This window comes from Centroberyx gerrardi, chromosome 10 (genome assembly GCF_048128805.1).
Source record: "Centroberyx gerrardi isolate f3 chromosome 10, fCenGer3.hap1.cur.20231027, whole genome shotgun sequence".
In the NCBI taxonomy this organism is placed as follows: Eukaryota; Metazoa; Chordata; class Actinopteri; order Beryciformes; family Berycidae; genus Centroberyx; species Centroberyx gerrardi.
The window spans coordinates 4,369,061-4,393,367 of record NC_136006.1 but is presented as its reverse complement, the minus strand read 5'-3'; the positions used below and the strand labels follow the sequence as shown (position 1 = coordinate 4,393,367).

The 24,307-nt window shown below is 44.1% G+C and overlaps 1 protein-coding gene across 1 annotated transcript in view; it reads left to right on the top strand.

The window, feature by feature from the left end:
• Positions 1 to 24,307, top strand: part of xpo4 (exportin 4) — a 71,068-nt gene that overhangs the window by 33,396 nt on the left and 13,365 nt on the right. Inside the window, exons 8-15 of the mRNA XM_078286187.1 lie at positions 2,081 to 2,238; positions 7,893 to 8,067; positions 9,483 to 9,659; positions 9,779 to 9,921; positions 10,959 to 11,104; positions 13,247 to 13,424; positions 18,201 to 18,360; positions 24,137 to 24,306. Of these exons, the coding sequence (XP_078142313.1) occupies positions 2,081 to 2,238; positions 7,893 to 8,067; positions 9,483 to 9,659; positions 9,779 to 9,921; positions 10,959 to 11,104; positions 13,247 to 13,424; positions 18,201 to 18,360; positions 24,137 to 24,306 (1,307 nt within the window). The remainder of the gene's footprint in view (positions 1 to 2,080; positions 2,239 to 7,892; positions 8,068 to 9,482; positions 9,660 to 9,778; positions 9,922 to 10,958; positions 11,105 to 13,246; positions 13,425 to 18,200; positions 18,361 to 24,136; position 24,307) is intronic.

The window sequence follows — 24,307 nt, the reverse complement described above, 5'->3', positions numbered from 1 at the left end:
AACGAGACCATCGGCGAGAAGACTGTCAGCCTCTACTGGCTTCTACTCTGCATTTGACTTTGTTTGCCACTGGGTCAGATTTCACAGGAAAGCTGCTGGATTACTTTACAGCACAAAGGGAGATTACTTTACGGCACACAACAGGGAAGCGGTCAGTTCCAGCTCAAACACAGCTGGTTTCAGGTTTTTCTTGCAATACGTGACAAAATGCAAACGTGAAATGTTGCTATAAATTAACACTTAAGGGAACGTCACTCCACTGGACAGGTATTTTCTTTCTCTTTTTTTTTTTTTTAGTTTCGCATAATTCCAGAAGGTTGAACCAGTGAAAAGCCGATGGAAAAATCACTTCCAACATGTTTATCCTCCTCAGTAAAGCAAAAGAGAAGACAAACGTACGCAGAGCGACACCAGAGAGAAGACGGCAAGGGGAGGACAACAGCCTCTTTGCAGCAGGAAGCAACAGGGCTGATGGGAAATGTCTTAATTTGAAGAAACAGTAGCACTAACAATAGAGGAGACCAATCATCTCGACCATTTGTTTACAGTAATTATACTAAGTTATCACAATTAACTTGACAATGATATATTGATGTTTAAAATGCTACATATAACACCTTTAATACAGCCGGTCCACTACAGATGCATGTGGTTAGAGTTGTGAGTAAGGAGACCGTCCTTTAACCAGAGGACCGGGGTCAAACCACTGTGTTGACAACAGACTGTAAAACAGATGGAGGTAGTGAGTGTGACATCACTCATTGGCTTCTGAAGGGCTGTTTTGAAGCTTGGAGATTGGGTTTAAGGTCGCCGCCATGTTGACATTTTGTGGAGCGTTGGCATACTATTGGTCCATAATCGGCGAGCTGTCCATCACTGGACAGGCGACCTGTCAATCACCAGGAAAACAATGTTTTATATCCATTATATCCCGTTGACACAATTATTTTGAAAATCGCCATAAGGACACACATTAGAAGAAGTGAAATTAGCTACTGAGGCAATAACCTATTGTTGAAAAAATTTATTGACTTTTTTTTTTTTAGCAAAAGTTGGGTTGTGGTCCATTGACTTCATAGAGTTGGAGGTTTGGAGTCTTTTTGGAGCCGGACTCTAGCGGACGTTAGAGGAACTGCTGCTGCTGCACTTCAGGATTGGCTTCAAAATTCACCTGTGGTAGCTGAGCCTGACCTCTGACCTCTCTGTGGAGGCACTGTCGATGTTTTCTCAGAGTAAAGACCACATGTGGGCTTGCACAATCTACAAATGCATGTGCTTACTCTCCTGTTTTCCCTTATCTATAAACAAATCTTCTCTGTTGCCCTCATTTCCTTACCCATCACTTCTCTGTACTGTATGATCATTCTAGGGTCAAAAGAATATGTTAATCCCTCTACTGTTATTGTATGCTGTGGCTGTGACCTTTGCACTCCTTACTATTGGTCGCTTTCAATATCGGTGATTTAGGAATTTTAAGCTTTTTCAACTGTTGACACTATAAGTCACTCTGGATCTGAACGGCGGCTAAATGCCTTGCAGTCCTGCAGGTGCGCAGGGGAATCTGGGAGGATTTGAGACCCTGACTCACCCCACAGCACTTGGAGGGGGTGGCCGACCCTCTTTATTAAAAAAAGAAATGAGTGTTTCTTCTTCTCTAGTCGCAGGTGGGCAGGAGGACAAGACTGAAACTTTCTGTGGTTTCTCAGTAAAATGTTAAAACTGACTGACAGTGTGCACGAGGTTTTCTATATGTTTTGTAGGCTGTCTGTTCTTCTCCAATGCACTTATTAACAACAATACTCGGGTATTTATGATTTTTAATTTTTATTTTGCACACATTAAAACAAAATGCATAAAAACAAATTAAATAGAAAAGAAATAAAAGTGTGCAGATGAGGTGAGAAACCCACTAGATTATACAGTTTACTAAGACAAAAAAAACCAAATACTACTGACCTTCTGTTTTAATTTAAAAACCCTTTACTGGATAAGTGTCCCCTTCCATCCCTGCTAAACAAAAAGAGCCAAGAAAAGACTACAAATTGAGACTGAACTCCTCCCCCCCCCTCTCTTCCTCCAGGTACACAGGAAGATTCGGGAGGACTCGGACATGGCCCAGGACTCCCTGCAGTGCCTGGCCCAGCTGGCCTCCATGCACGGGCCCATCTTCCCCGACGAGAGCGCCCAGATCTCCTACCTGGCCCACCTGGTGGAGGGGCTGCTCAGCATGATCAACGGGTCAGTGTCTCAGAAAGACAACACACACACATAACACATCATCATTATTAGTGTTGGTAGTAGTAGTAGTAGTGATAATAGAACTAGTTAGTTAAGAAGTATTATTAGTATTTTATGATTACTATGTATGTTTTAGTCTCTTTACCTGCTTCTGAGGCCGGTAACCAACCATCATTTAGAGTCTTGTTCTAAAAATCTGATTGGCTGGTAAAACGGTGATCATGTCTGGTAAATTTGGCTGATAAGTTTCCTGTCTTGGGTAATACATGTTTATTGTTATCGTCCATTCCGAATGACAAATTACATATTTTAATGCGTTATTGAATTTTGTAAAAAATTGTTTGCTAACAATCATGGTGCGGATGTTGCGTTATCCTCGTGTCACGAAACCAAACAACAAAATGCTGGAATGCTAAGCTAAGTTTGACAATTAGCAATTTTATTTTGTTGTTGTTTTTTCATTGCAGCTTCAAAACAGATTCAGAATCCACTTAAACAAAGATAAAACAGTCAATATTGGTGTTGGACGTAGTTAAAGGAAATCATCAATCAATCATTTTCATGCTCGACTGAAAGGGGGCGGGATCCCTTATTTGGGCTGAAAAAAGAACACAACTGTTATTATTATACGGCCTTCAAAGCAGCGGCAAAGATGCATTCCAGTTGATAACCAAAAATAACAAACTAGCTGTTTTATTTAATCAGTAGCCTCGTGATCTCTTTCATGCTTTCATTGTGGACAATTTGTCAAGTCTTAGCTTGGATATTCTGCAAAGCCTTGAAGTGATTTTTGGTGGACTGATAGGTGAGGCTTCAGAAACAACACAGAGGACTAATTCAAATCTGCTGATAGAAGGCAGATCCCAGGGGCTGAAGGGCTGCTGCACAGCCGCTGCACTGGGAAGTGAAAGCACCGCTCTGCATTTGCTTTCCCTTGGCTAAATAAAGGTTATTGTACTGTGATGCACTGAGGGATAACAAAATATTCTGCGGTTAAAATTGCATAATTGCACGGTTACTGAATGTACACTGAACCTACAAAATATTAGGGACATTTTTTATTCACTGATGATGTGAATCCAGGTAAAAGACATTATCCCTTATTGATTTCCCTTATTAAATCTATACTAATCACAAAGGAGGAGATGTAAATAAAGAGAAGCAGACGAGTTAGAGAAGGATTTTTAATCTGTTGATATGTGGATTGTGCAAAAGAAGCTTCAACTCAATATCAGGCAAATGCCCCTAATATATTTTCTGAATTCAGTGTATAATGAATATGCAGTTTGGCTGGTGCTTTTCTCTGTACTCTACTGTCCGCTGCAACTGCATTACAGCATGAGGCATCCGCACAAGCATAAGGCACAATCAGTAGACGCACTTACAGTGTCATTTTACCATCGGCTGCAGCCTCAGCAGCTGTTTATCCTTCCCCAACATCTCAAGGATTTCATGTTTTTGAAAATCGGAGACTCAACAAGTGATGGAGGCAGAGTAAAGAGACCGAAGCCAGCAGGAGAGTGACTCACACCGTTCCATTTCTGCTCTATTTACAGGAAGTAATTGCTTGTTGAGTCTCTGTGTGTTTTTAAAGGTCTCTGATTCTAGCATCAACAGGCCTGCTGGGAAATGGGCTGGTGAAGGAATAGCCTGGCTTCCAATTCGGTGCCAAATAGGGTTAGCCAGCAGCTCGACGTCCCTCGGTTTCCTATGAAACAAAATTTATGTGAAAGTGGATCAAATTATGCCTTTATTCCAAACAAACAGACTAGTGTTTCAACCAGCGAGGGAAATCGACACCAGCCACCAGCCAAACGCTGGTAAACACAGGGTGTGTTTGGTAAGTTTATCTACTCTACCAGCCACTTGGACAGGTAACTGACCATCATTTAGTGGTCCTGTTCTAATCTAAACATGCAGTTGGCTGGTGAATTTTGGGATGAACTACCTACTTTGTCCTGTGGATGAAAGAGTTAGCTCCTTTCCTGGTTTCAACGTTACTGCATCTTCATCACAAAGAAGCAGGAGTGTCAAAACTTCACTCTGGTTCCACTATAATAAATCAAAAATTCAACCGGAAGTATCTTAAATGCAAAAAGTAAGTTTATTAATTCTCTATGTAAGTGCACAAATGAACAAAAGTACATAAGTGAGCAAAGGACGGACCCAAAAAAGGCTTTTATACATTTAGCTTTGCAACACGTTTCAAGCACAAAGCTCTTCCTCAGGCAGCATCCACTATAATAAAGACATAAATGAATGTGTGTGTGTGTGTGTGTGTGCTCCAGTGATCAGCTCCTTCTATTTTGCTGAATATCTCCCTTTACTCAGCAGCTCTGAATTGTTTTGAGCGCTGATTTGCATAAGAAATAAACGCAGCCTCTGTTGTTCATGTGCAGCCTAAAGCTAATTTCCCTCCGCGCTCCCACACTTCCCCGCAGCCGCTCTCTCCGCCGCGGCTCGTCTCTCCGCCGCATCAGTTGTGTTTCGGGCATGCGAGTCAAAAAAAAAATCAGCAGTCAGCGCTTCCAGTCAGAAGTAATGCAACACTTGTGTCGAGCCTGTAGTCGGCTCCGTCTGGCAGATATAATCTATTAACGCTCGGTCCCGGTTCAGCTGGCTTCGTCCGGTAAAGCGGTGAATTAATTATTTGAGATATGAAACATAAAACCACAATTAGGGCCACATCTATATAGCCAACTTTTTAAATTATCAACCGAGGTGATTCACTCGCTAATTCATGCTTTTTCTGGCATTAGATTTGCATGTTTTTTCCCTGGTTTTGAGCAACCTGAGGCACGGAGAATCCTCTGTCGTTATAGTTCTGCGATTCTTGTATCACCTGGTTGACTTTAGGGCCGATGAAGATGAAGAAATTAAGCTTTTGACGGCGTGTTGAGAAACATTTTGAGCCGTCCAGGGAGAAGAGAGGCTGCTGAGAGGATATTGATCGTTCCTGCATGTGGTGCTGGGAATCAGAGCGCCGGGCTTCAGGAAGATGCATTAAAAGAGATTACTGGTCTGTTTTTAGCGGTGGGGCGGGGAGGGGGAGGGGAGGGGGGGAGGGGAGGGGAGGGGAGGGGCAGCGGTAACCTGGAGGGAAGAGAAGCAGGCGTGTGACTGGTTCGAATCCCGGGGCGGACGGGAAACGCTGTCCGCTCCCTCAACCTCAAGTGCTGCCGAGGTGCCGCTGAGCAAGGCACTTCACCTCCAGAAGACTGTGGTCGTCAAGTTTAACTTTATTATCCCTTTAGGAAATTCATCTGGTCCCCGGTGCACAAACACACACACACAGTAACAATAAAAACATCAACAAAAAGCAAACTACAGCAATTCTAAAAATACGTTTTACAGGTCTCTAGTAGTTATAGTCTGAAGTAAATAAATGGGTTGGTAGCAATAAAGATATTTTCACAGTGTAAAGCGTCTGTAAAACTGGATTCAGTGCTGACTGCTGAATACATTAATGGCAGCAGGAACAAAGGACCGCTTGAACCTGGTTGGTTTAATTTTGCGCCGCAGTATTCTGCCTCTCTGACTGCTTTTACATTTCTGGTGTACGGGATGAGTCGAGCCACAAAATGAAGAGGACCTTTTTAAATAAGGATTTTGAACGACTGTACTCATGGTTGTACTGGGAAGCTCCCAGTGTGAATGTGTGTGTGTGTGACTGGATGAAAGTGAAGCAGGTTGAAGCAGGAAAAAACAGAATATGCGGTCAGTCAATCTTAACTAGGTAAATAAAGATTTTAAGCTGTCTGTTATGTGTGTGAGTGTGTGTGAAAGAGAGAGAAAGACGTGATTATCAGGGCCAGTAAGTAGGAGGGGTGTGTGTGTGTGTGTGTGTGTGTCTTTAGTGGAAGTGGTTCTGATCTGAATTAAGGGGCCACGCTCTAATGTATAAATAACTAAGAGACACACACACTTACACACACACACACCATCTTGCCGTTGAAGCACGTGACTCAGTGAGTAGGGGTCTCTCTCTCTCTCTCTCTCAGGCTCTCGCTCGCTCCCTCTCTCTCTCTCTCTCTCTTCCCTCCTCTCTCGCTCCGTCTGTAATCACCTATTCTTGGAGCTTTTTTCCAATTGCCTCATCGGAAAACCATGCAGAGAGGGATGGCCGATCTGCAGTGATTGAACAGCTCTGCTCGCAATTTAACTCCATCTGATAGGGGTTAGCTAGGCCTCCGACACACAGAGGCGCTGAGCTCCAAACTCCAGCTCAGCTTCCACAACGTTACGGCAAGCTGTGTGTGTTTTTGTTATTATTTTTTTTGTAATATTTCAATGTCTTTTATGGTCTTTTTTTTAATGTATTTTATCGTCTGTTTAGAAAAGCGCTATATAAATCAAGTTTAAAACGAATCAAATGGTTTCGACAGACTGTACTTCGATATCTGCTGACATCTGTCCTGCTGAAGTGTTTCTGAGCAAGGCACTGAATCCCCCACCAGCTCCAGACTCTGACCTCTGACCTCTCTTGAGGGGAAAAAGTGGGGGAAAAAAGAGAATTTCCCCATGGGGATCAGTAACGTACTGCATTATTTCATTATTATTAAATAAACAGAAATGCAGAAAATGACCCAGGACGTTCTTACAGTACATGGAGAAAAACTCAGAAAAGACGCACATCCCAGTCGTCAGTCACAGCTGCTGGACAAAGAAAAAATAAAGTAAAACAAAGTAAATCAAAGCAAAGCATCGCCTGCAGCAGTGTAGGTGTTAATGAACACAACATGGGAGCAACATGGCTCAGCGGGCCGCCGTACACTCATGACGCTGTGAGTTTGAGTCTGATTCATGACCTTTGTGGCATGTGAAACCCTCTCTCTCTCTCTCTCTCTCTCTGGCTATGGTTACACTTGACATTTCAACGGGATTTTTGAGATCTGACTCAAAGCTGCATGTCCGCACTCGGCCTGAAAACGGCTGTCATGTATCGTGTGTGTATATATATGCGCTTTATTTAAGCCTGTGTCTGCATTACTTTTTCCTGCTCTCCCTCACCACCTCTTTACATTGCTTATATGGGTGTTACGGCCGGATTCGGTTCAGACTGTGCCGAATTCAGATCGCAAGCCTCACCGCTTCCATATCTGGTTTTGAAGATAATACAGACGCTTCTTGGTATGATCAGATGATAAAAGTCACTTCTCTGTCCGTTGCGTCTGTGGGAAAACTGCTGAGGGGTCAAGCTGCCCGTGAGTTCTGGTTAAGGATCAGTTTTTCCTGCCTTGTTTCCTAGCCTCAGTCACTAGTGGGTAAAGTGGAAACTGACCCCGGTTCAGCCTCGGCCTCCGCTTCACCCTGCAGCGTGGAAACTGGTCTTCTTCAGGCCAAAGCAAAGGGTTTGAACTGAATATGGAAAAGAAAGAGCAGTTGGACCCTATTCTTTCCCCCACTGGCTGCAATGACCAGTGGATTCCTTCACTGTTTTACTAACAAACTACCTGTTAGGATGAGTAAGGAGCGTCGAGATGATGGTGTTACCTGCTAAAGTGGCTGGTAGAGTAGACAAAGTTTAACGAATTAAGTAGAAAAAAGCGCACATCCAAAAAAACTTAGGACTGTTGTTGATTTCACAGTATAAAAGTGTGCTGTCACATCGCAGGTGAGATCTTCTTTTTTTACTTTCTCTTTGTGTCTCCCAGTATTGAGATCGAGGACTCGGAGGCGGTGGGCATCTCCAACATCATCTCCAACCTGATCACCATGTTCCCTCGCAGCGTGCTGACGGCGCTGCCCAGCGACCTCTTCACCTCCTTCATCAACTGCCTCACGCTGCTCACCTGCTCCTTCGGACGCAGCGCCGCCCTAGAGGAGGTGGTGAGTAACGCGCCTGCAGATCCTCTTCGTTGCGTTCAAATAAATCAGTTTGGCGGGTAAACCCAGAGGTGTTTGAGATCGGGGTTTTTTAAATAAGCCTTTCGGATCTTGCAAGTCACAGCCAACAGGTTAGCAATGTTGTTGGTCTCTGTTTATGCCTATTAGCGATGCAAACTTATTAATACTTACCATTTTAAAGTCTGTTGATAGCAGCGACAACCAAATATGTAAGTTGACAAGGCTAACATATTGATAAGCAAACAAAAAAAACAAAATTGATGTATGGATCTGATTCAGCAGCAGTCTGAAAAATATGTGGCTTGGGTAGCGCTGAATTGATTAGTCGATCGACAGGAATTAATCAATTATAATTTTGGCAATCGATTTAATCATTGAAGTCATTTATCAAGTATTCACTATAAATCAATACTTTGGGTTTTTGGCTGCTGCTCAGACTCAGTAAGACATTTGAAGAATCACTTTGGGCTCTGGGAACTTATGATGGGCATTTGTCATTATTTTTGACATTTTATAGACTACATGATTAATCAATTTAATTTAAAAAATAATCGTTAGATGAATCAATAATGGAAGTAATTGTTAGTTGCAGCCCTAGGCTTGGGTATGAAAATACTACGGAATGAGGAATGAGTGTGAACCCTGCTAGTGTTTTTGCTTTTTTCCCCACATAGCTCCACCTCTCCATTAGGTTTTAGTTTAGTAATTTTTATTTTTATTTTTATTACTAAAATGTTTTTTTATGCCTAGTTTAAGTCGTAGTTTCTAACTGTAATATCCTTGGTGATGACAGGCATCAAGCACAAGAGTGTGTCATTTATAGTGAACATAAAACTAAAAAAATAGTCTCATTCAGCAGATCATTTCTGAATTTTATGGATGTTTTTTCCCCAAACTCTCCTCTCCCTCCCTCCCTCCTCCTCCTCTCCCTCCCTCCTCTCCCTTCTCTCCCTCCTCTCCCTCCCTCCTTCCTCTCCCTCCGTCCCTCCTCTCCCTTCCTCCCTCCCTCCCTCTCCCTCCCTCCCTCCCTCCCTCCCTCCTCTCCCTCCCTCCTTCCTCTCCCTCCGTCCCTCCTCTCCCTCCCTCCTCTCCCTCCCTCTCCCTCCTCTCCCTCCCTCCTCTCCCTCCCTCTCCCTCCCTCCCTCCCTCCCTCCCTCCCTCCTCTCCTCTCCCTCCTCTCCCTCCCTCCCTCCCTCCCTCCCTCTCTCTCTCTTCTCCCTCCCTCTCTCTCTCCTCTCCCTCTCTCCCTCCCTCCCTCCCTCCTCTCCCTCCCTCCTCTCCCTCCTCTCCCTCCCTCCCTCCCTCCCTCCTCTCCCTCCCTCCCTCCCTCCTCTCCTCTCCTCTCCTCTCCCTCCTCTCCCTCCCTCCCTCCTCTCCCTCCCTCCCTCCCTCCCCAGCTGGATAAGGACGACATGGTTTACATGGAGGCGTACGACAAGCTGCTGGAGTCGTGGCTGACGCTGGTGCAGGACGAGGAGCATTTCCCTCGCGGCTGCTTCGTCCAGCCGGCCGTCCAGGTCTTCAACTCCTACATCCAGTGTCACCTGGCCGCCCCCGACGGCACCCGCAACCTGGTGAGGCACCGACCGCTACAGACACAGGCGCTACAGACACAGACGCTCACTGACTTTTCACTGCTCGTTATCGATGGTCACGGTGTGTTTTGGTGGAATATCCTCCTTCCCCCCTGCAGTCGGTGAACGGCATATCGTCTCACGAGGAGGAGGAGATCAACGAGCTGCAGGAGGACGACAGAGAGCTGTTCTCAGACCAGCTGGCCAGCATCGGCATGCTGGGACGGGTGGCCGCCGACCACTGCATCCCCCTGCTCACCAGGTAACACACACACACACACACACACACACACACACTGCCAAAATTAGCTGTGCCTTCCCTGCGGCGACCTTGTCATCTCTCCACCCGGTTTTGACTCTTCTCTCTCCTTGTTTCCTATTGGTGGAACGACTTTTCACCTCCAGTCAGAACACCACAATTACTTCTTGTCATCCAGATTACAACTAGGGCTGAACGATTTTGAAAAATTATCTAATTGCGATTATTTTGACTGATATTGCAATTGCGATATGATTTGCGATATTAGCGGGAATGATAATTTTTACATCATTATTCTCATTTTCATTGAAAAACATATTAAAATGATTATGGTGTGATTTTTGTGGGGATCTGTACCAGACAAAGATATTTTCTTAAGTCTGTAGAATATGATGTGTAGGCCGGGACATCTCTGCAGCACGACAATATTTCATTTAAAATGGTATTTTGACACACATTTCGCCTTTAACAAATATTGTGCCTCCTGCGATTTGAAAATTGCAGTAGGCCATATTGCGATTTCGATAAAATTTCGATTAATTGTTCAGCCCTAATTACAACCCTGTCATATTCCTGTATATAGTTAATTTCACATTATCTTTAAGTGTGGATGGGGGGGAAGAAACACTTATGCAGGCCTCTTAACCTCAACATCACACTTATTCTCTACTGGAAATTCATTCTTTACAAATGAGAGAATCCAGATTTCATTGCGTTACCTGTTTCATTTATTCTACTTCTGCTTTGATAATGCATGCATAAACTAAACCAATTTATTTTTTCACTAGCTCTCTTGTGTTTTCACAATGTAAACATTTCATCAGTGAATCAAAATTGCAGTGAAAATGTATGTTGCAAGGCTACAATCAGTACAACTAACTGGTTTCTTCTCAGTACGTTTGAGCCATTTGGTCAGCTTGAGTATTACTTTATACTTGTGTGGTGTTTTTTGTTTTTAAATAACCTTTTGGGGTTAAATATTTAAAAAGATAGACAGTACATAACAGTGAGTGACTGACCTTTGCCCTCTGACCCCGCAGCCTGCTGGAGGACCGGGTGACGCGGCTCCACGGTCAGCTGCAGAGGACGCAGCAGCAGCTCATGGCCTCGCCTGACCCCGGATCAGTCGACCGCAAAGTCCTGGACGACCTGTATGAAGACATCCACTGGCTCATACTGGTCTCAGGTCAGCCTCAGGAGTCCACATAAAACTCCCACTGAATTCATGTCTTTTTTGGAAGTCCGCTCTCCTCTCTGGCAGCATTTTTCTTCATCAAGGCAGACAGCAGGACATTGAAAAGCAGGAGACAGCGCAGGGGAGAAGGTTCTGGATTTGATCCGAGGTCAGATCTGAGAAGTGTGAGATTCATTATCCCCGTGTCACGTTTATTTATACATCTATTTATTTATTTATTCAGTCTCATTACCTCCCGTTAGCATAAAATGAAACCTCCAACTGCACTCTAGGGAGGTACAGATCATCCACCGCTGCTAAATTTAGGCCTGTAGGCTGCTGTGTGACGGAGTATTGATGTGATCGAATTCGACTTTGGGAGGCGCAGGCTGCCAGTGGGACGAATCTGGAGCCAGGCATGTTGTTGTGTAAATGGATTTAAAGCAAAACAAACGTAATACTTTACAGTGGACTTATTCCAGTGTGTTAACCTGTGGAAAAGTATTGTAATATGGTAACACTTTACAATAAGGGTACACTGTTAAGGGTTAGTTAATGCTTATTAAGCATTAATTAATAGTTAAATAATGTGTAATTTACTAATGGTGTTCATGTTAACTAAGGTATTAATTTATACATTATTTAATAGTTTATAAAGATGACTATTAAATAATGTATAAATTAATACTTTAGTTAACATGAACACCATTAGTAAATGATTACCAGACACATTAGTTAACTGTTAATTAAGGGTTAGTTAATGATTAATGTACCCTTATTGTAAAGTATTACCTGTAATACTATAGTAATACTCTGTTTGTAGTTGGTACAACCAGTTTCCTATAACCCTCATTTTCGTCTCAATTTTAGCACATTTCTTAAATTACTTGCATAGTATTAGACGTTGAACTTCGACTAGTTTTCCATCATTGTCTGTTTAGCTCACTGGATCCAGCAAGGCACTGACACTGCCAGGGTTGGAGGTTCAATTCCCACAAAGGCTATCCATGCTAAAAAAAAAACATGAATGCACGCATGGTACTGCAGGCACTTTGGAAAAGTCCATGAAATGTCGTATGATATGTTCATACACTGGGATACAGCCATTGTAAAGTTTTAACAAATGTCTTTTCCAGTGCAATATGTTCCACTTCACTGACTTTATTACCGAACAAGATAGAAGAACTGAGCTCCACCCAGATCTGTGGGTTGGAGTGTGAATCGTTATCGTTAAAGGCGTGCGGGGGCAGCGGCGCCCGTTCCCCGCCATTCAGTTTTATGTGTGTGTGTTCCAGCTGAGAGTTTTTACTTTCACATGGTGTAAAAAAACTGTGTTGTGGGGGCAGTTTTCCTCTTTATTTTCTTTAGTTTGAGACGATGATAAGAACAGTAAGGGGGGCGTCCTGGTGGCTCAGTGGGCTAAGTGTGTACCATGAAAACGTGACGTCCTGGGTTTGAATCCGGCCCAGGACCGTTTGTCGCTTCTCACCCCCTTCTCACTCCCAATGTCTCCTGTGTCTCTACACTTTCAACTGTTTAAAAAAGGTGAAAATGCCCAAAAAATATATTTTTTTAAAAGAACAGTAAGAGTAGGTGAACAGGCTGGAACATACCGGACAGATTCAGGGCGGGCGGTGATGGTCTAGAACAGTGGTTCTCAGCGTGGGGTCCGGGGACCACCAGGGGTCCTTGAGGGGGTTCCAAGCGGTCCCCAGCAAATTGATGAATTGTTAAACTTCTAACACAATTAGAGAATGTGGAAAAATGACTCATAGTTTCTCTGTTATCTCTCTACCTACAATACAGATAGTCGTGGAATTCTGGACAAAATCATATCTGACAATAAATATATTCTCAGATTTGGGTTCGAGAGACAAAATCTCATCAAATGGGGGTTCGTGGCCCTAATGTGGACTAAATTAGGGGTCCTTGATATGAAAAAGGTTGAGAATCACTGGTCTAGAAGAAGTGGACTTGTGACTGAAAATCTCCAGGCTAAAATCTCCAATCCCTCAATAACTTTCCTTAGATATGTTTTGTAACACCCAACTACCTCCACTTATCCACCCAATTTAACATCTCATGCCGTTTGCCCCATTAGTGTTTGGGTGATCAGTGGCGGTTGTCATTGATCTGCGTCTGTGTGTTCTGCAGGGTATCTATTAGCGGACGACCCGCAGGGCGAAACCCCGCTGATCCCCTCGGAGGTGATGGAGTTCTCCATCAAACACTCGACGGAGGTGGACATCAACACCACGCTGCAGATCCTGGGCTCGCCGGGGGAGAAGGCCTCCTCCATACCGGGCTGCAACCGCACCGACTCCGTCATCAGGTGAGGCGGACGGTCCTTTGTTTTCTCAAGAGAGTGACGAGATGCTTTGAATTTAATTTGATCGGTTTGTTTTGGTGAGGACTCGCTTGGTTTGATACATGGGACATTACGGGGTATTTCTGCAGGATGTTGCTGGAAAAACAAGGAGGATTCATCAGTTATTATCCAGCCTTGGTAAATAGATGTAATTTCCTAGTTGTGAGGCTAGGAATTGGTGCCTCTTCTCTGCTTTTTCAGCATTTTTGTAAGCTTGGTGGTGAATTTCTGCCTGCAAAATAGTGGTAAATTTTGGTTTTGGCAACTAATTTTGTCCATTCTACTAGACACTCTGGCAGGTAAATAACTATCTTCCGGAGGTTCTTTTCTATATTTGGCTGGTAAAATGGTGAAAGAGGCTGATGAATGTTGGAACCCATTAGCCTCTGTGGCCAGTGGTTTGACTTAAGGTTTCCTGCACTGCTTGTAAGGAGAGTCCAGGTCACTTCAGAGAGGGGGAGACATGGTTAAAGTTTCAGTCTGAATTCAAACTCAGGCAATCAGAACCAAATTGATTTGCAAATCTTGCCTTGTCTGTAGAAAAGCCCGTATCTCTAAAGACTTCCCAGGGATTGAGGGGAAAACTTAAATTCTTTTGCTTTTTTGCCAACATGGGGACAGCTGTAGTGTTAAAGGTTGGAGAACTGGAAGGTCGCCAGCTTGAATCCCCGGACCAACTAGGAAAATCTGAGTAGAGAAAGTGAATGAGTAATACTCTCCGGCCCTCAGTGACGGCCAGTGATGCGCCCTTGAGCAAGGCACTGAACCCCCAGGTGTGAATGTGTGGAACAGAATGAACGTGGAGCAAATGCAGAGCGTATGGCAAATTTAGCATGGATAAAGGTTTGAAAAATACATTTATAGTATTTATTTATTCATTTATTTGATAGGGACAATGCAAATTAACATAGTGCCACAAGTTGATGCAACTGTTCTGCATACAGAGATTAGGCTGCAGATATTGCTGGTTTCCAACTCCTGTGCCTAGTTAGGCTTTTCTTAAAAAGAAGAAAAAAGGGAGAAAGTAAAAAAGAAAAAAGTTACACACACTACCAGTCAAAAGTCTGGACACCTGATTGAATGTTCTTTGTTTTTCATTCTCTTAAAGCCATTTTGATCTAAAGGCTTCTGCTGAAATACTTGAGATGTGTTTCTTAGACAAATATAAATAGTGAAGTTGATCCTATGTATGAATTTCTTTCCAAAGCCTTTGTCTTTCCATCAAGGCAAAGGGCGGCTGCTTTAAAGAATCTAAAATATAAAATAGTTTTGATTTGTTTAACACTTTTTTAGTCACTGCATAATTCCATTTGTGTTATTTCATAGTTTTGACATCTTTACTGCTATTCTAAAATGTGGAAAATAGTAAAAATAAAGAAAAATGTGGTGTGTCCAAACTTTTGACCGGCAGTGTACAATTTATACAATTTTTGACACTTTTTTCTGACTCCAACCAAGCCATGAAACATTTTCTCAACCCGCGCCGGAGAGGTCGGCTATCAAACAATACATATTTCTGAAGTCAACACCAATATAGTACGTCGCTGGTATTGTATACAAATGAGTCTGGAGTCAAGGACGCGTCAACCTGCCCTCAAAGGGATTGTCGTCATGGAAGAGATGCCGCTCCTTTGTTTCCAGCGGTCCTTGGGCATTGTGACAGTGCTTCTCACTTACCGTCCGGACCCCAATAAACCCGGAGAGAGAGAGAGAGAGTGACCCGCCAGGAATAGACTCTCCTGGCTGCCGCAGGCTCGCCGGGGCCCCGAGGCCTTTTCACCGTCGCCCCGTAAAGCTAAAGGTGGGGTCAGGTGCTTGGCGTTCACGCTCCGACGCCGTCTGGATGAGCGGCCCGTAGAACACAGGCAGTAAAAACTTTCACTGCGGTTTTGGCCTAATGCGGTCGAGACGCCTCTGACCCGGGACGGCACGCGAGAGCCGGGGCGATAATTCAATTTTATCTTTTATCTTTCAGTGGAATCATATTGTGATTGTATTGTGATTATTGTGACACACAGTTCTGTTGTCTATATTGATGATATGACAAGCAAATTTTATTCCAAAACTGACAATATGAGGTACGAAACATTTTAAGGAATATTATTTGAAAATTGTCAGAGTTTTGTGGGACAGATGCAGATGGAAATTAGATCGTAGCTTAGTGATTCATGTTTTTTTGTACACAAAATAAACAAATAAAATAAAAATAAATAACATCACCACTCACTACCATGCAGTTCTATTCAATGAACATCCATTTGATTATTTAACATTTTGCATACCTAAGCCTAAGTGATAGTTATTGATATAAAAAAAAAATCCTTATCATTCTCATATTGATTTCAGCGATATCGCCCAGCACTAGATGACACACCCTTAAAACACACACACACACACACACTCATAAACACACACACTCACAGACTTGCACACTGTCATACTGTACACACACACACACACACTCTCATGCACACATGCTTTCAAACTCTCTCACACACGGATGCATACACAATTTATCCACTGTCACGTGCAATCAACGCTAACACACACACACAGACACACAGACACACACACACATTCATACATGCATGCATGCACCCACACACTCTCACACACACCCTCTGTCCCTAATGCTTCCCAGAACCCCTAAGGGTGTGGTAGCACCAGTCCCAATAGGGGGGGAATGTCCTGGCACAAGCCCAGCCATGCCAGAAACACACACACACACACACACACACACACACACACACACACACACACACACACACACACCAGTACATACACAGTAGCACATAGACACTCATTCACACACATTTACCAACACATTTACCAACACTCATACACACACTTATGTTTAAACACTCACACACTTATACGCACAGTTTTATAGATACACTTTATTCTCTCATGCACACACACACACACACACACACACACACACACACAGGGCCTGTTGGTGCTTCCTGGCAGCCCGGCCGCCACGCTGCCACTCCCCAGCTTCATCAGTAATTTAATTAGGACGAGGCCAGGTGCCGGATGAGCCGCAGGGTCCTGAACAGGAGGAACTGGAGGAGTCGGCCTCCGTTTCCACGGGGACGCCGTTTGAGCTCGCGGCGCCCGGCAGACGCTCGAGGGAAGGGAGGCTGCGCCTGGCTTCTGCTGCTGCTGTGCGACTGTTTGAAAACCTGTTTGAAGCACAGCGCTCTTTTGTGTTATACGTGTGTATCATTTGTACAATAAGTATCATTTTTACTGTCCTGTACCATATCTGCAGGGGTTGAAAGGGTTTTTCAATCAATACTAATGACTCAATGATTACTTGGCCAGCTGCTGAGATTTCTGGCTTTCAAAACTGACCCTGTTTTGGAGCAGAAGTGTGTGTCTGTGATTGTGACCGCACCCCCTTACTCAAAATGCAACCTGTCTTGATGCTGCAGTGCATTCTGGTCTCTCTCCTGCTCCTGTGGGTGCAGAAACTGGTCTCTCTCCTCTTCTACGATGGATTTCTCCCTGTATGATTGTTGAACGTCTCTCGGTGCAAAATGGCGGCTCTAGAAAGAAGAAGCCCTCGCTCTTTGATTCTGAGGGACTGACACCAAAACCTGACGTTTACCGCTGATGTTTTACATCCTGAAACATTTTCTCATATCAAACTCCACTGATACTGTTTTGGTTCAGGGCTGTTGGCTGTCAGAAAGGCACTCGATGTCTGTCTGCGGAGGGCCAAGGTGTGTGTGTGTGTGTGTGTGTGTGTGTACGTGCAGATAATCACAGTGACGACAATAGATAGTCGCTGCAGTCACAGCATTGTGTCTGCTGAAGGTCGTTGAGCCTCGGTGCGTTCTAGATTGTTCATTATGGAATGAGGGGGGGGGGGGGGGGGGTGAAAGGGGGTGACAGCCATGACAGAGGATTGGAGCGACGAGCGGCCGGTGGCATCAGGTTTCCTAATAGCGAGCGTCGACCCCGGCCCAGGCAAATGTCAATGGGGTTTTGTTTTCTGCAAACAATGTGAAACCGTGCGCTGTGCCGGACCGCGGGGGGGGGGGGGGAGGGTGGTGGGACCGGAGGATGGACCCCGTCCTCCGACACACACAGGACCCATAAGCTGCTTTAAGCCCTCTGTCTCTCTGGCCTTTCATATATATGTGTGTGTGTGTGTGTGTGTGTTATGTGAGAGAGTGGGCCTCACAAAGGACAGCAAGGTAATGAAAATCCACCAAGGTTTGCTCATTTTGTTGGGGGCTCACTTTTGGAAAAGCCAGGCTCAAGTTTAAAGGGCAAGTCCAGCGTGATTTGAGCTTTTCATTTTTTTACATTTTCCATCCCTTTAATGTTAATTCCGACAGATATTTTTAAATCAGTTTTGCCATACTGCACCATACCACAAGATACTGCTTTCAGTTCACTACCTGTCTGGTTTCCATGTTTTCCTCTCCAAAATAAAAGTTTCAACCAATAGCTATTCTCTGTGGTTATGTTAAGACCCGCCTCCTGTCAATCACAACCCATTCAAGCCAATGTACAGACCAAAGCAAGATGCTTCCACCAGCCAGTCCATAAAATTTAACGGAAAGTTATAGCTAGACTTGACGCAAAAATTGCTGCCCTCTGTCATCCTCCTCCATCATCTCATCCGTCTTCCTCCTCATCCTCTTCCTTTCTATGTTTCTCCTCCTCCCTTAATCCCTTGCTTTGTTGCCTCCACCCTCACAGTCATCTTCTTCTTGTCTTCTGCAGGTTGCTGTCGGCGGTGTTGCGGACGTCGGAGGTGGAGTCCAGGGCGACCAGAGCGAGCCTGACGGAGCTGCTGAGCCCTCAGATGGGGAAGGACATCGTCTGGTTCCTGAGACGCTGGGCCAAGACGTACCTGCTGGTGGACGAGAAGCTCTACGAACAGGTAGGACGCTCTCCGCTGCTGCCATGTTGCCTCCGTCCTACCAAGGCTCTGTGAGCGGTGGGAGGGAGGAGGGCTTCATATGGAGAAAAGCTTATTACAACGAGCGGTGGAGGCCTGAAAGGTAGAGAAGCTGACCTGTAACTGAAAGAATGTCCGTTCTGATCCCTGGACCCGACTGTGAAGATCTGGTTAATATATAATGCTCTTTCAGTTTCACTTTCAGTTTCAGTTTCATTTATTAAAGTTTGATAAGGCAGGGTACAACAGCATAAAAACACAGTTTTTAAACAGTGAATCCTGAAATGCGTCAGACATTACAGCGATCAACATCATAAGCAGAAGCATGAAATTAAGAACATAAATAGGGCTGAACGATTTTGAAAAAATATCTAATTGCGATTATTTTGACTGATATTGCAATTGCGATATGATTTGCGATATTAGAGGGAATGATAATTTTTACATCATTATTCTCATTTTCATTGAAATACGTATTAAAATGATTATGGTGTGATTTTTGCGGGGATCTGTACCAAACAAAGATGTTTTCTTAAGTCTGTAGAATATGATGTGTAGGCAGGACATCTCTGCAGCATGACAATATTTCATTTAAAATGGTATTTTGACACACATTTCGCCTTTAACAAATATTGCGCCTCCTGCGATTTGAAAATTGCAGTAGGCCATATTGCGATTTCGATAAAATTTCGATTAATTAACATAAACATAAACCCTAAAATAAATAGGTCATTTAAAAAAACTATTTAAGAGCACGAGGAATAAAGGAGAGTTCATGTCTTTTGGTTCTGCTCGTGGGCGCTACATATTCCCTGCGCTGACGAAGCGAGGCTGCAAGCAGGAAACCATGCAGGGGGGATGAGCTCTCCTTGAGTATGTTGGTGAGGGTACGCAGGGCGGCCTCACCACGCCTTTCACTCAAAGATGGAAGAGAAGAAGCCGGAGTGCCAATAATCCTGCAGCATCGCTTTTGTACCCATTCCAGCTCCTCGGACCGGCCTTTTGTCAGCCCACCCCAAACTGGGCTGGCATGCTCAAGGATTGGACGAATGAAGGTCAGGTATATTTGTTTTAGAACGTCACATGGAAGACCAGCTCTTTTGGCAACACTGAGGTAATAGATCCTTGGCCGTGTCTTTGAGAGCATATTCTCAACGTGGGCATCCCATGACAAATCAGATGATCTCCGAGCAGTTTAAAGGTGGAGACTCTACTGATGTTTTGTCCAGAAATTGTTGGAGGCGGTGGAGAGGGGATGTTGTCCTCTCTCCTGGCGCTGATTACCATATCCATGGTCTTGGCTCCATTCATTGCCAGTGAAAACTCCCGTCCCCATTCAACCACAGAATCCAAGGCCTTCTGAGACAGGCCAGGTAGAGACCCCATCAGGAGCTCCGTGATTGTAAGGTCATCGGCATATTTCACAGGGATAACAGAAGGAGGCAGACGTGAATCCAGGCTGTTGATGCAAATGACAAAGAGCAATGGGGATAATAGCCCCCCCTGGAGGACACCAGCTGGTATTGCACAGGGATCAGACACACAGGAACCCCACTGCACCCTTTGCTCTCTGTCACTCGGAGAGCTCCTAACAATGAGCCAAAGGGGGCGTCTGACAGACATGTCAGTCAGTGCATGAAGCAATTGACAGTGCTTAATTGTGTCAAAAGCACGGGAGAAATCAGCAAAAACAGCATGAACGTCCATTTTGGGGTTGTTATTGAGTGCTTTGTGCCAGCATTGCAGGATCTGAATCAGAACAGTGACAGTTGATCTATCAGCCATAAACCCATGTTGTGATGGGGCAATTTTGGAATTTGTGTCCTCCAGAAGGGCATCCCTTAGGACCCCTTCATACACTTTGCCAACACAGCTGACTAATGAAATTTGACAGTAGTCAGCTGGAAAGCTGGGCTTTGCTTTTTTGGGAACAGCTTTGACCACCAAGGCTTCTTTCCATTGATTTGGGAAAATATTGTGTTGGATACATGTATTAAAACCATCACATAACACAGGCGCCAATTCTTCATGAAAAGTCTTTAATACCCAAGAGGGAATGCAGTCAGGTCCGGCTGCCTTCCTCGCATTAACTTTGCGGAGTCTAGCTTCAACCTGCCCAGTGCTCAGGAGAGGTAAAGCACCATTTGCCAGCTTGTGAGTAACATCCGCCTCAGATGGAATAGAATGGTCCACTTGGTCCCATACTGAAGCAAAATGCGTGGCCAGAGCGTCGCACTCACGCTGCAAGATGTTGGGGTCTTGTGGTACCACAGCTCGCCCATCATCATCCATCCCCATAAGTGCTTTAACAGACTTAAACCACTGTTTTGAGTTAGAGCACCGCAGCTCCTCCACCTCATTCTTGTAGTATCGCTGTTTGGCACTCTTGATTTTTTTGACAATAGTTGATTGTAGATTTCTGTAGGCAGTTTTGTCGCCAGAGCAAAACGCATGCTGTCTCTCTTTAATCAGATTTTTAATTTGTACAGTCATCCAGGGCTTGTCATTGTTAGTAATTGAGACTCTCTGTAGTGGGATAGCTTTATCCAGGATGGACCCAATAGTGGAAGTGAAGGCCATAACCTTAACCTCAGGGTCAGTGGCCTCATGAATGGGGGAAAAATCTGTAGTGTTCATGAGAAGACCCAGCTGCCTCATTGCCTCAGGTGCGCGTTTTGGGCGAGTGATGTACTGTGTGGGCTTGGAGGGCCATTTGCCAGCGTTCCACATGATGGTTTGATGGTCAGAAGTGCCAACGGGGGGCAGATGCACAGGTGGCTCATACATGGAAGAAATGTTGGTAAAAAGTGAATCAAGTTGACTGGCTTTTCTCGTTGCACTAGCCACAACTTGTTTCAGTCCATGTCTGATGCAGATGGTTTCAGACTTGTACCTATTCGTGTCCCCAAGAATGACAACTGCAGCATGCTGGTAATTGCGTTGCAATGTTGCCAAGACAACGATCCAGATAGAGCTGCAACGATTAATCGATTAATCGATTAGTTGTCAACTTTTAAATTAATCGCCAACTATTTTGATAATTGATTAATCGGTTTGAGTAATTTTTGAAGAAAAATAAGTCAAAATTCTCTGATTCCAGCTTCTTAAATGTGAATATTTTCTGGTTTCTTTACTCCTCTATGACAGTAAACTGAATATCTTTGGGTTGTGGACAAAACAAGACATTTGAGGACGTCATCTTGGGCTTTGGGAAACACTGATCGACATTTTTCACCATTTTCTGACATTTTATAGACCAAACATCTAATCGATTAATCGAGAAAATAATCGACAGATTAATCGACAATGAAAATAATTGTTAGTTGCAGCCCTAGCTCCAGATACTGTGTGATTAGTGCGTTTGGTTTGGCTGTCGCTGAAGAGCTCGGAGGAATATACAGCACAGCAGCGAATATGCAACTTAGCCCACGGGGAAGACGTTTAGGGCGCAACCGTACCCATAAGGCTTCATACTCATCTTCCTCCAGGTGGGTCAGTCTTTGCTGTGTGATGTTATTACAAGCATACAGTGCGACTCCTCCTCCCCCGCTGCCCTTGCGATGGCGCCGATGTAAAATATATCCTGGGAAAGTTACAATAGAGTCTGGAATGTCAGCATTTAGCCAAGTCTCTGACACGGCGACAACAGCTGAATCGCTGATACACTGTGTAACTCATCACATTTGTGGCGTAGCGAACGCACGTTAACCGATAACCGATTGTAAACCCCTCACTAGGGATGCCAGGCTAAAATGGAATATCGGTATCGGAGATTTTACCCAAGACTAAAATCTGATACCGAAAGCCATGAGTAACATGTAAGAAATAAAAGCAAACTGTCTTGATTTTATGCATTTGTGGCACATAGAAGCCTGTATTTCTCAAACAGTGGGAAAAACAAGGATTTTATCTCAATAATTTTGTCCATTGACCCCAACCTAAGGAAGTAAGCCTGCACTGTTCAGTAAAAGTAACGGATCGGATCGGTACTCAGTATCGGCCGATACTTAAACTTTCATACTCGTAATCAGTATCGGCATTGAAAAAGTGACATCGGTGCATCCCTACCCCTCACACACCATTGTACTCTGTATTCTTTAGTCAACTGGTCATCATTATCCATGCGCAGAGCTTTGCATTGGTATAACTTCATTTATAAATCCATTCTTGGACTGCTGCCCATTTATTTATCCACTTATATGTCACGTAAACAGTGCTGCTATAGCCTGCGCTCCCAGGGCTTCATCACTCTCTCCATCCCCTCAGTCCGTACTGGATCTGGTAGAAAGGCCTTCTCCTACTCTGCCCTCTCAACCTGGAACCTTGATTCCCCTCGGGGATTTTAAACTACTTCTAAGAAATATGGAGAGAGCGTCTGTGGGGGTTTTCTCTTGTACATAGTGCCTAAAATCTGGCTACCACTTTGGCACTTTTGCACTTATCACTTTTATGATTGTGTTCTATCTTGTCTCTGTATTGAATGTCCTGTCTGTCTGTAACTTTGTGTTGTACTGCTGCTGCTGCCCGACCAGGTCTCTCTTGTGAACGAGACCCCGTGTCTCAATGAGATTACCTGTCTAAATAAAGGTTTAATAATAATAATAATAATAATAATAATAATGTTAGAAAGGAGAAATCCGGGCATGGATGGCTTTGGTTTATTTTGAATTGTGCTTATATGGACTAGGTTTATAGGACGGGAACAACCCGCAGATGTAATCAGTCAACTGTGGTTCGCTGCCAGCTGTGGTTTCACAGAAAGTTGGGCGATTACCAACAATTGTGCGTATTGGACGAATAACATTTTTTCCAGCTTTCTTACCCCTCGGGCGAGATCTAAGTCGTAGCAAGTTTCCTCAGGCTTCTTAAGAAATGTGTATTGGCGATATATATCCAAGTTGTGCCATTATCACCAGAAAAACAGGAACATTGACTTAAAAAATTTCCAGTAGTAGTCACCATCCAGATCCACTATGAAGGAGAAGGCCGCGTTTCCTAGAATCCATCCAAAATCCCTGTCTTGGCCCTCAGATTACCCATGTTGTCTTTCAAAGATTTGATTTGTCTATGTATTTCTTAGTTCATACTGTTAAAATCAATAAATAGAGCAAAAAAAAAATATATCTTGGAGCCCAAATTCATGCGCCACCTAGAGGACTTTGCTCTTTGCTCTCCCAACCATTTAAGGACAATTCCAGCATTGCATTTTGAGTTTTTTTGCTCATTTTTTTTTACATTTTCCATCTCTTTAAATGTTAATTCTGGCATAAAAAAACAACTCCGAAGACTTCTAATTTGGTCAGTAAAGGCAATCGATCACTGTGAACGAGACGCCAACAATCACATTTTTGCAAAGATGCATCAGAACGCGAATAACATGCCATAAACTTTTACATTTTAAATGAAGTCCTGTTCACCGTTTCATATTCATTTGCTCATTTGGGACAAGACAGGAGAGGTCATCTAATTTCTGCTTTCTGCTTGTAAACAAAGAAAGCTAAAGCTGAAGTTTCAGGTTCACTGTGTGTCCAGTTTCTGCTTTTTCCTCTCCAAAATAAAACTTTCTACCAATAGCTAAAGATCTGTGTGGTCACATTAGGATATTTGAGCTGTTATCAGGTTCTCTATTAGCAAGCACAGTGTTATATTGCACGCCTCCATACCTCTAGTTAGTATCTCTTTCCAACAATAGCAACAGCCTGGCTACTTCCCATAGATCCCTCTGTCTCATCTGTTCATCTTTCTTCCCGTTCCTCAGATCAGCATCCCCCTCAGCACAGCGTTCGGCGCCGACACGGAGGGGGCCCAGTGGATTGTGGGATACCTTTTGGAGAAGGTGATCAACAACCTGTCGGTGTGGAGTTCAGAGGCGGACCTGGCCAACGACACGGTGGAGCTGCTGGTGACGCTGGTGGAGAAGAGGGAGAGG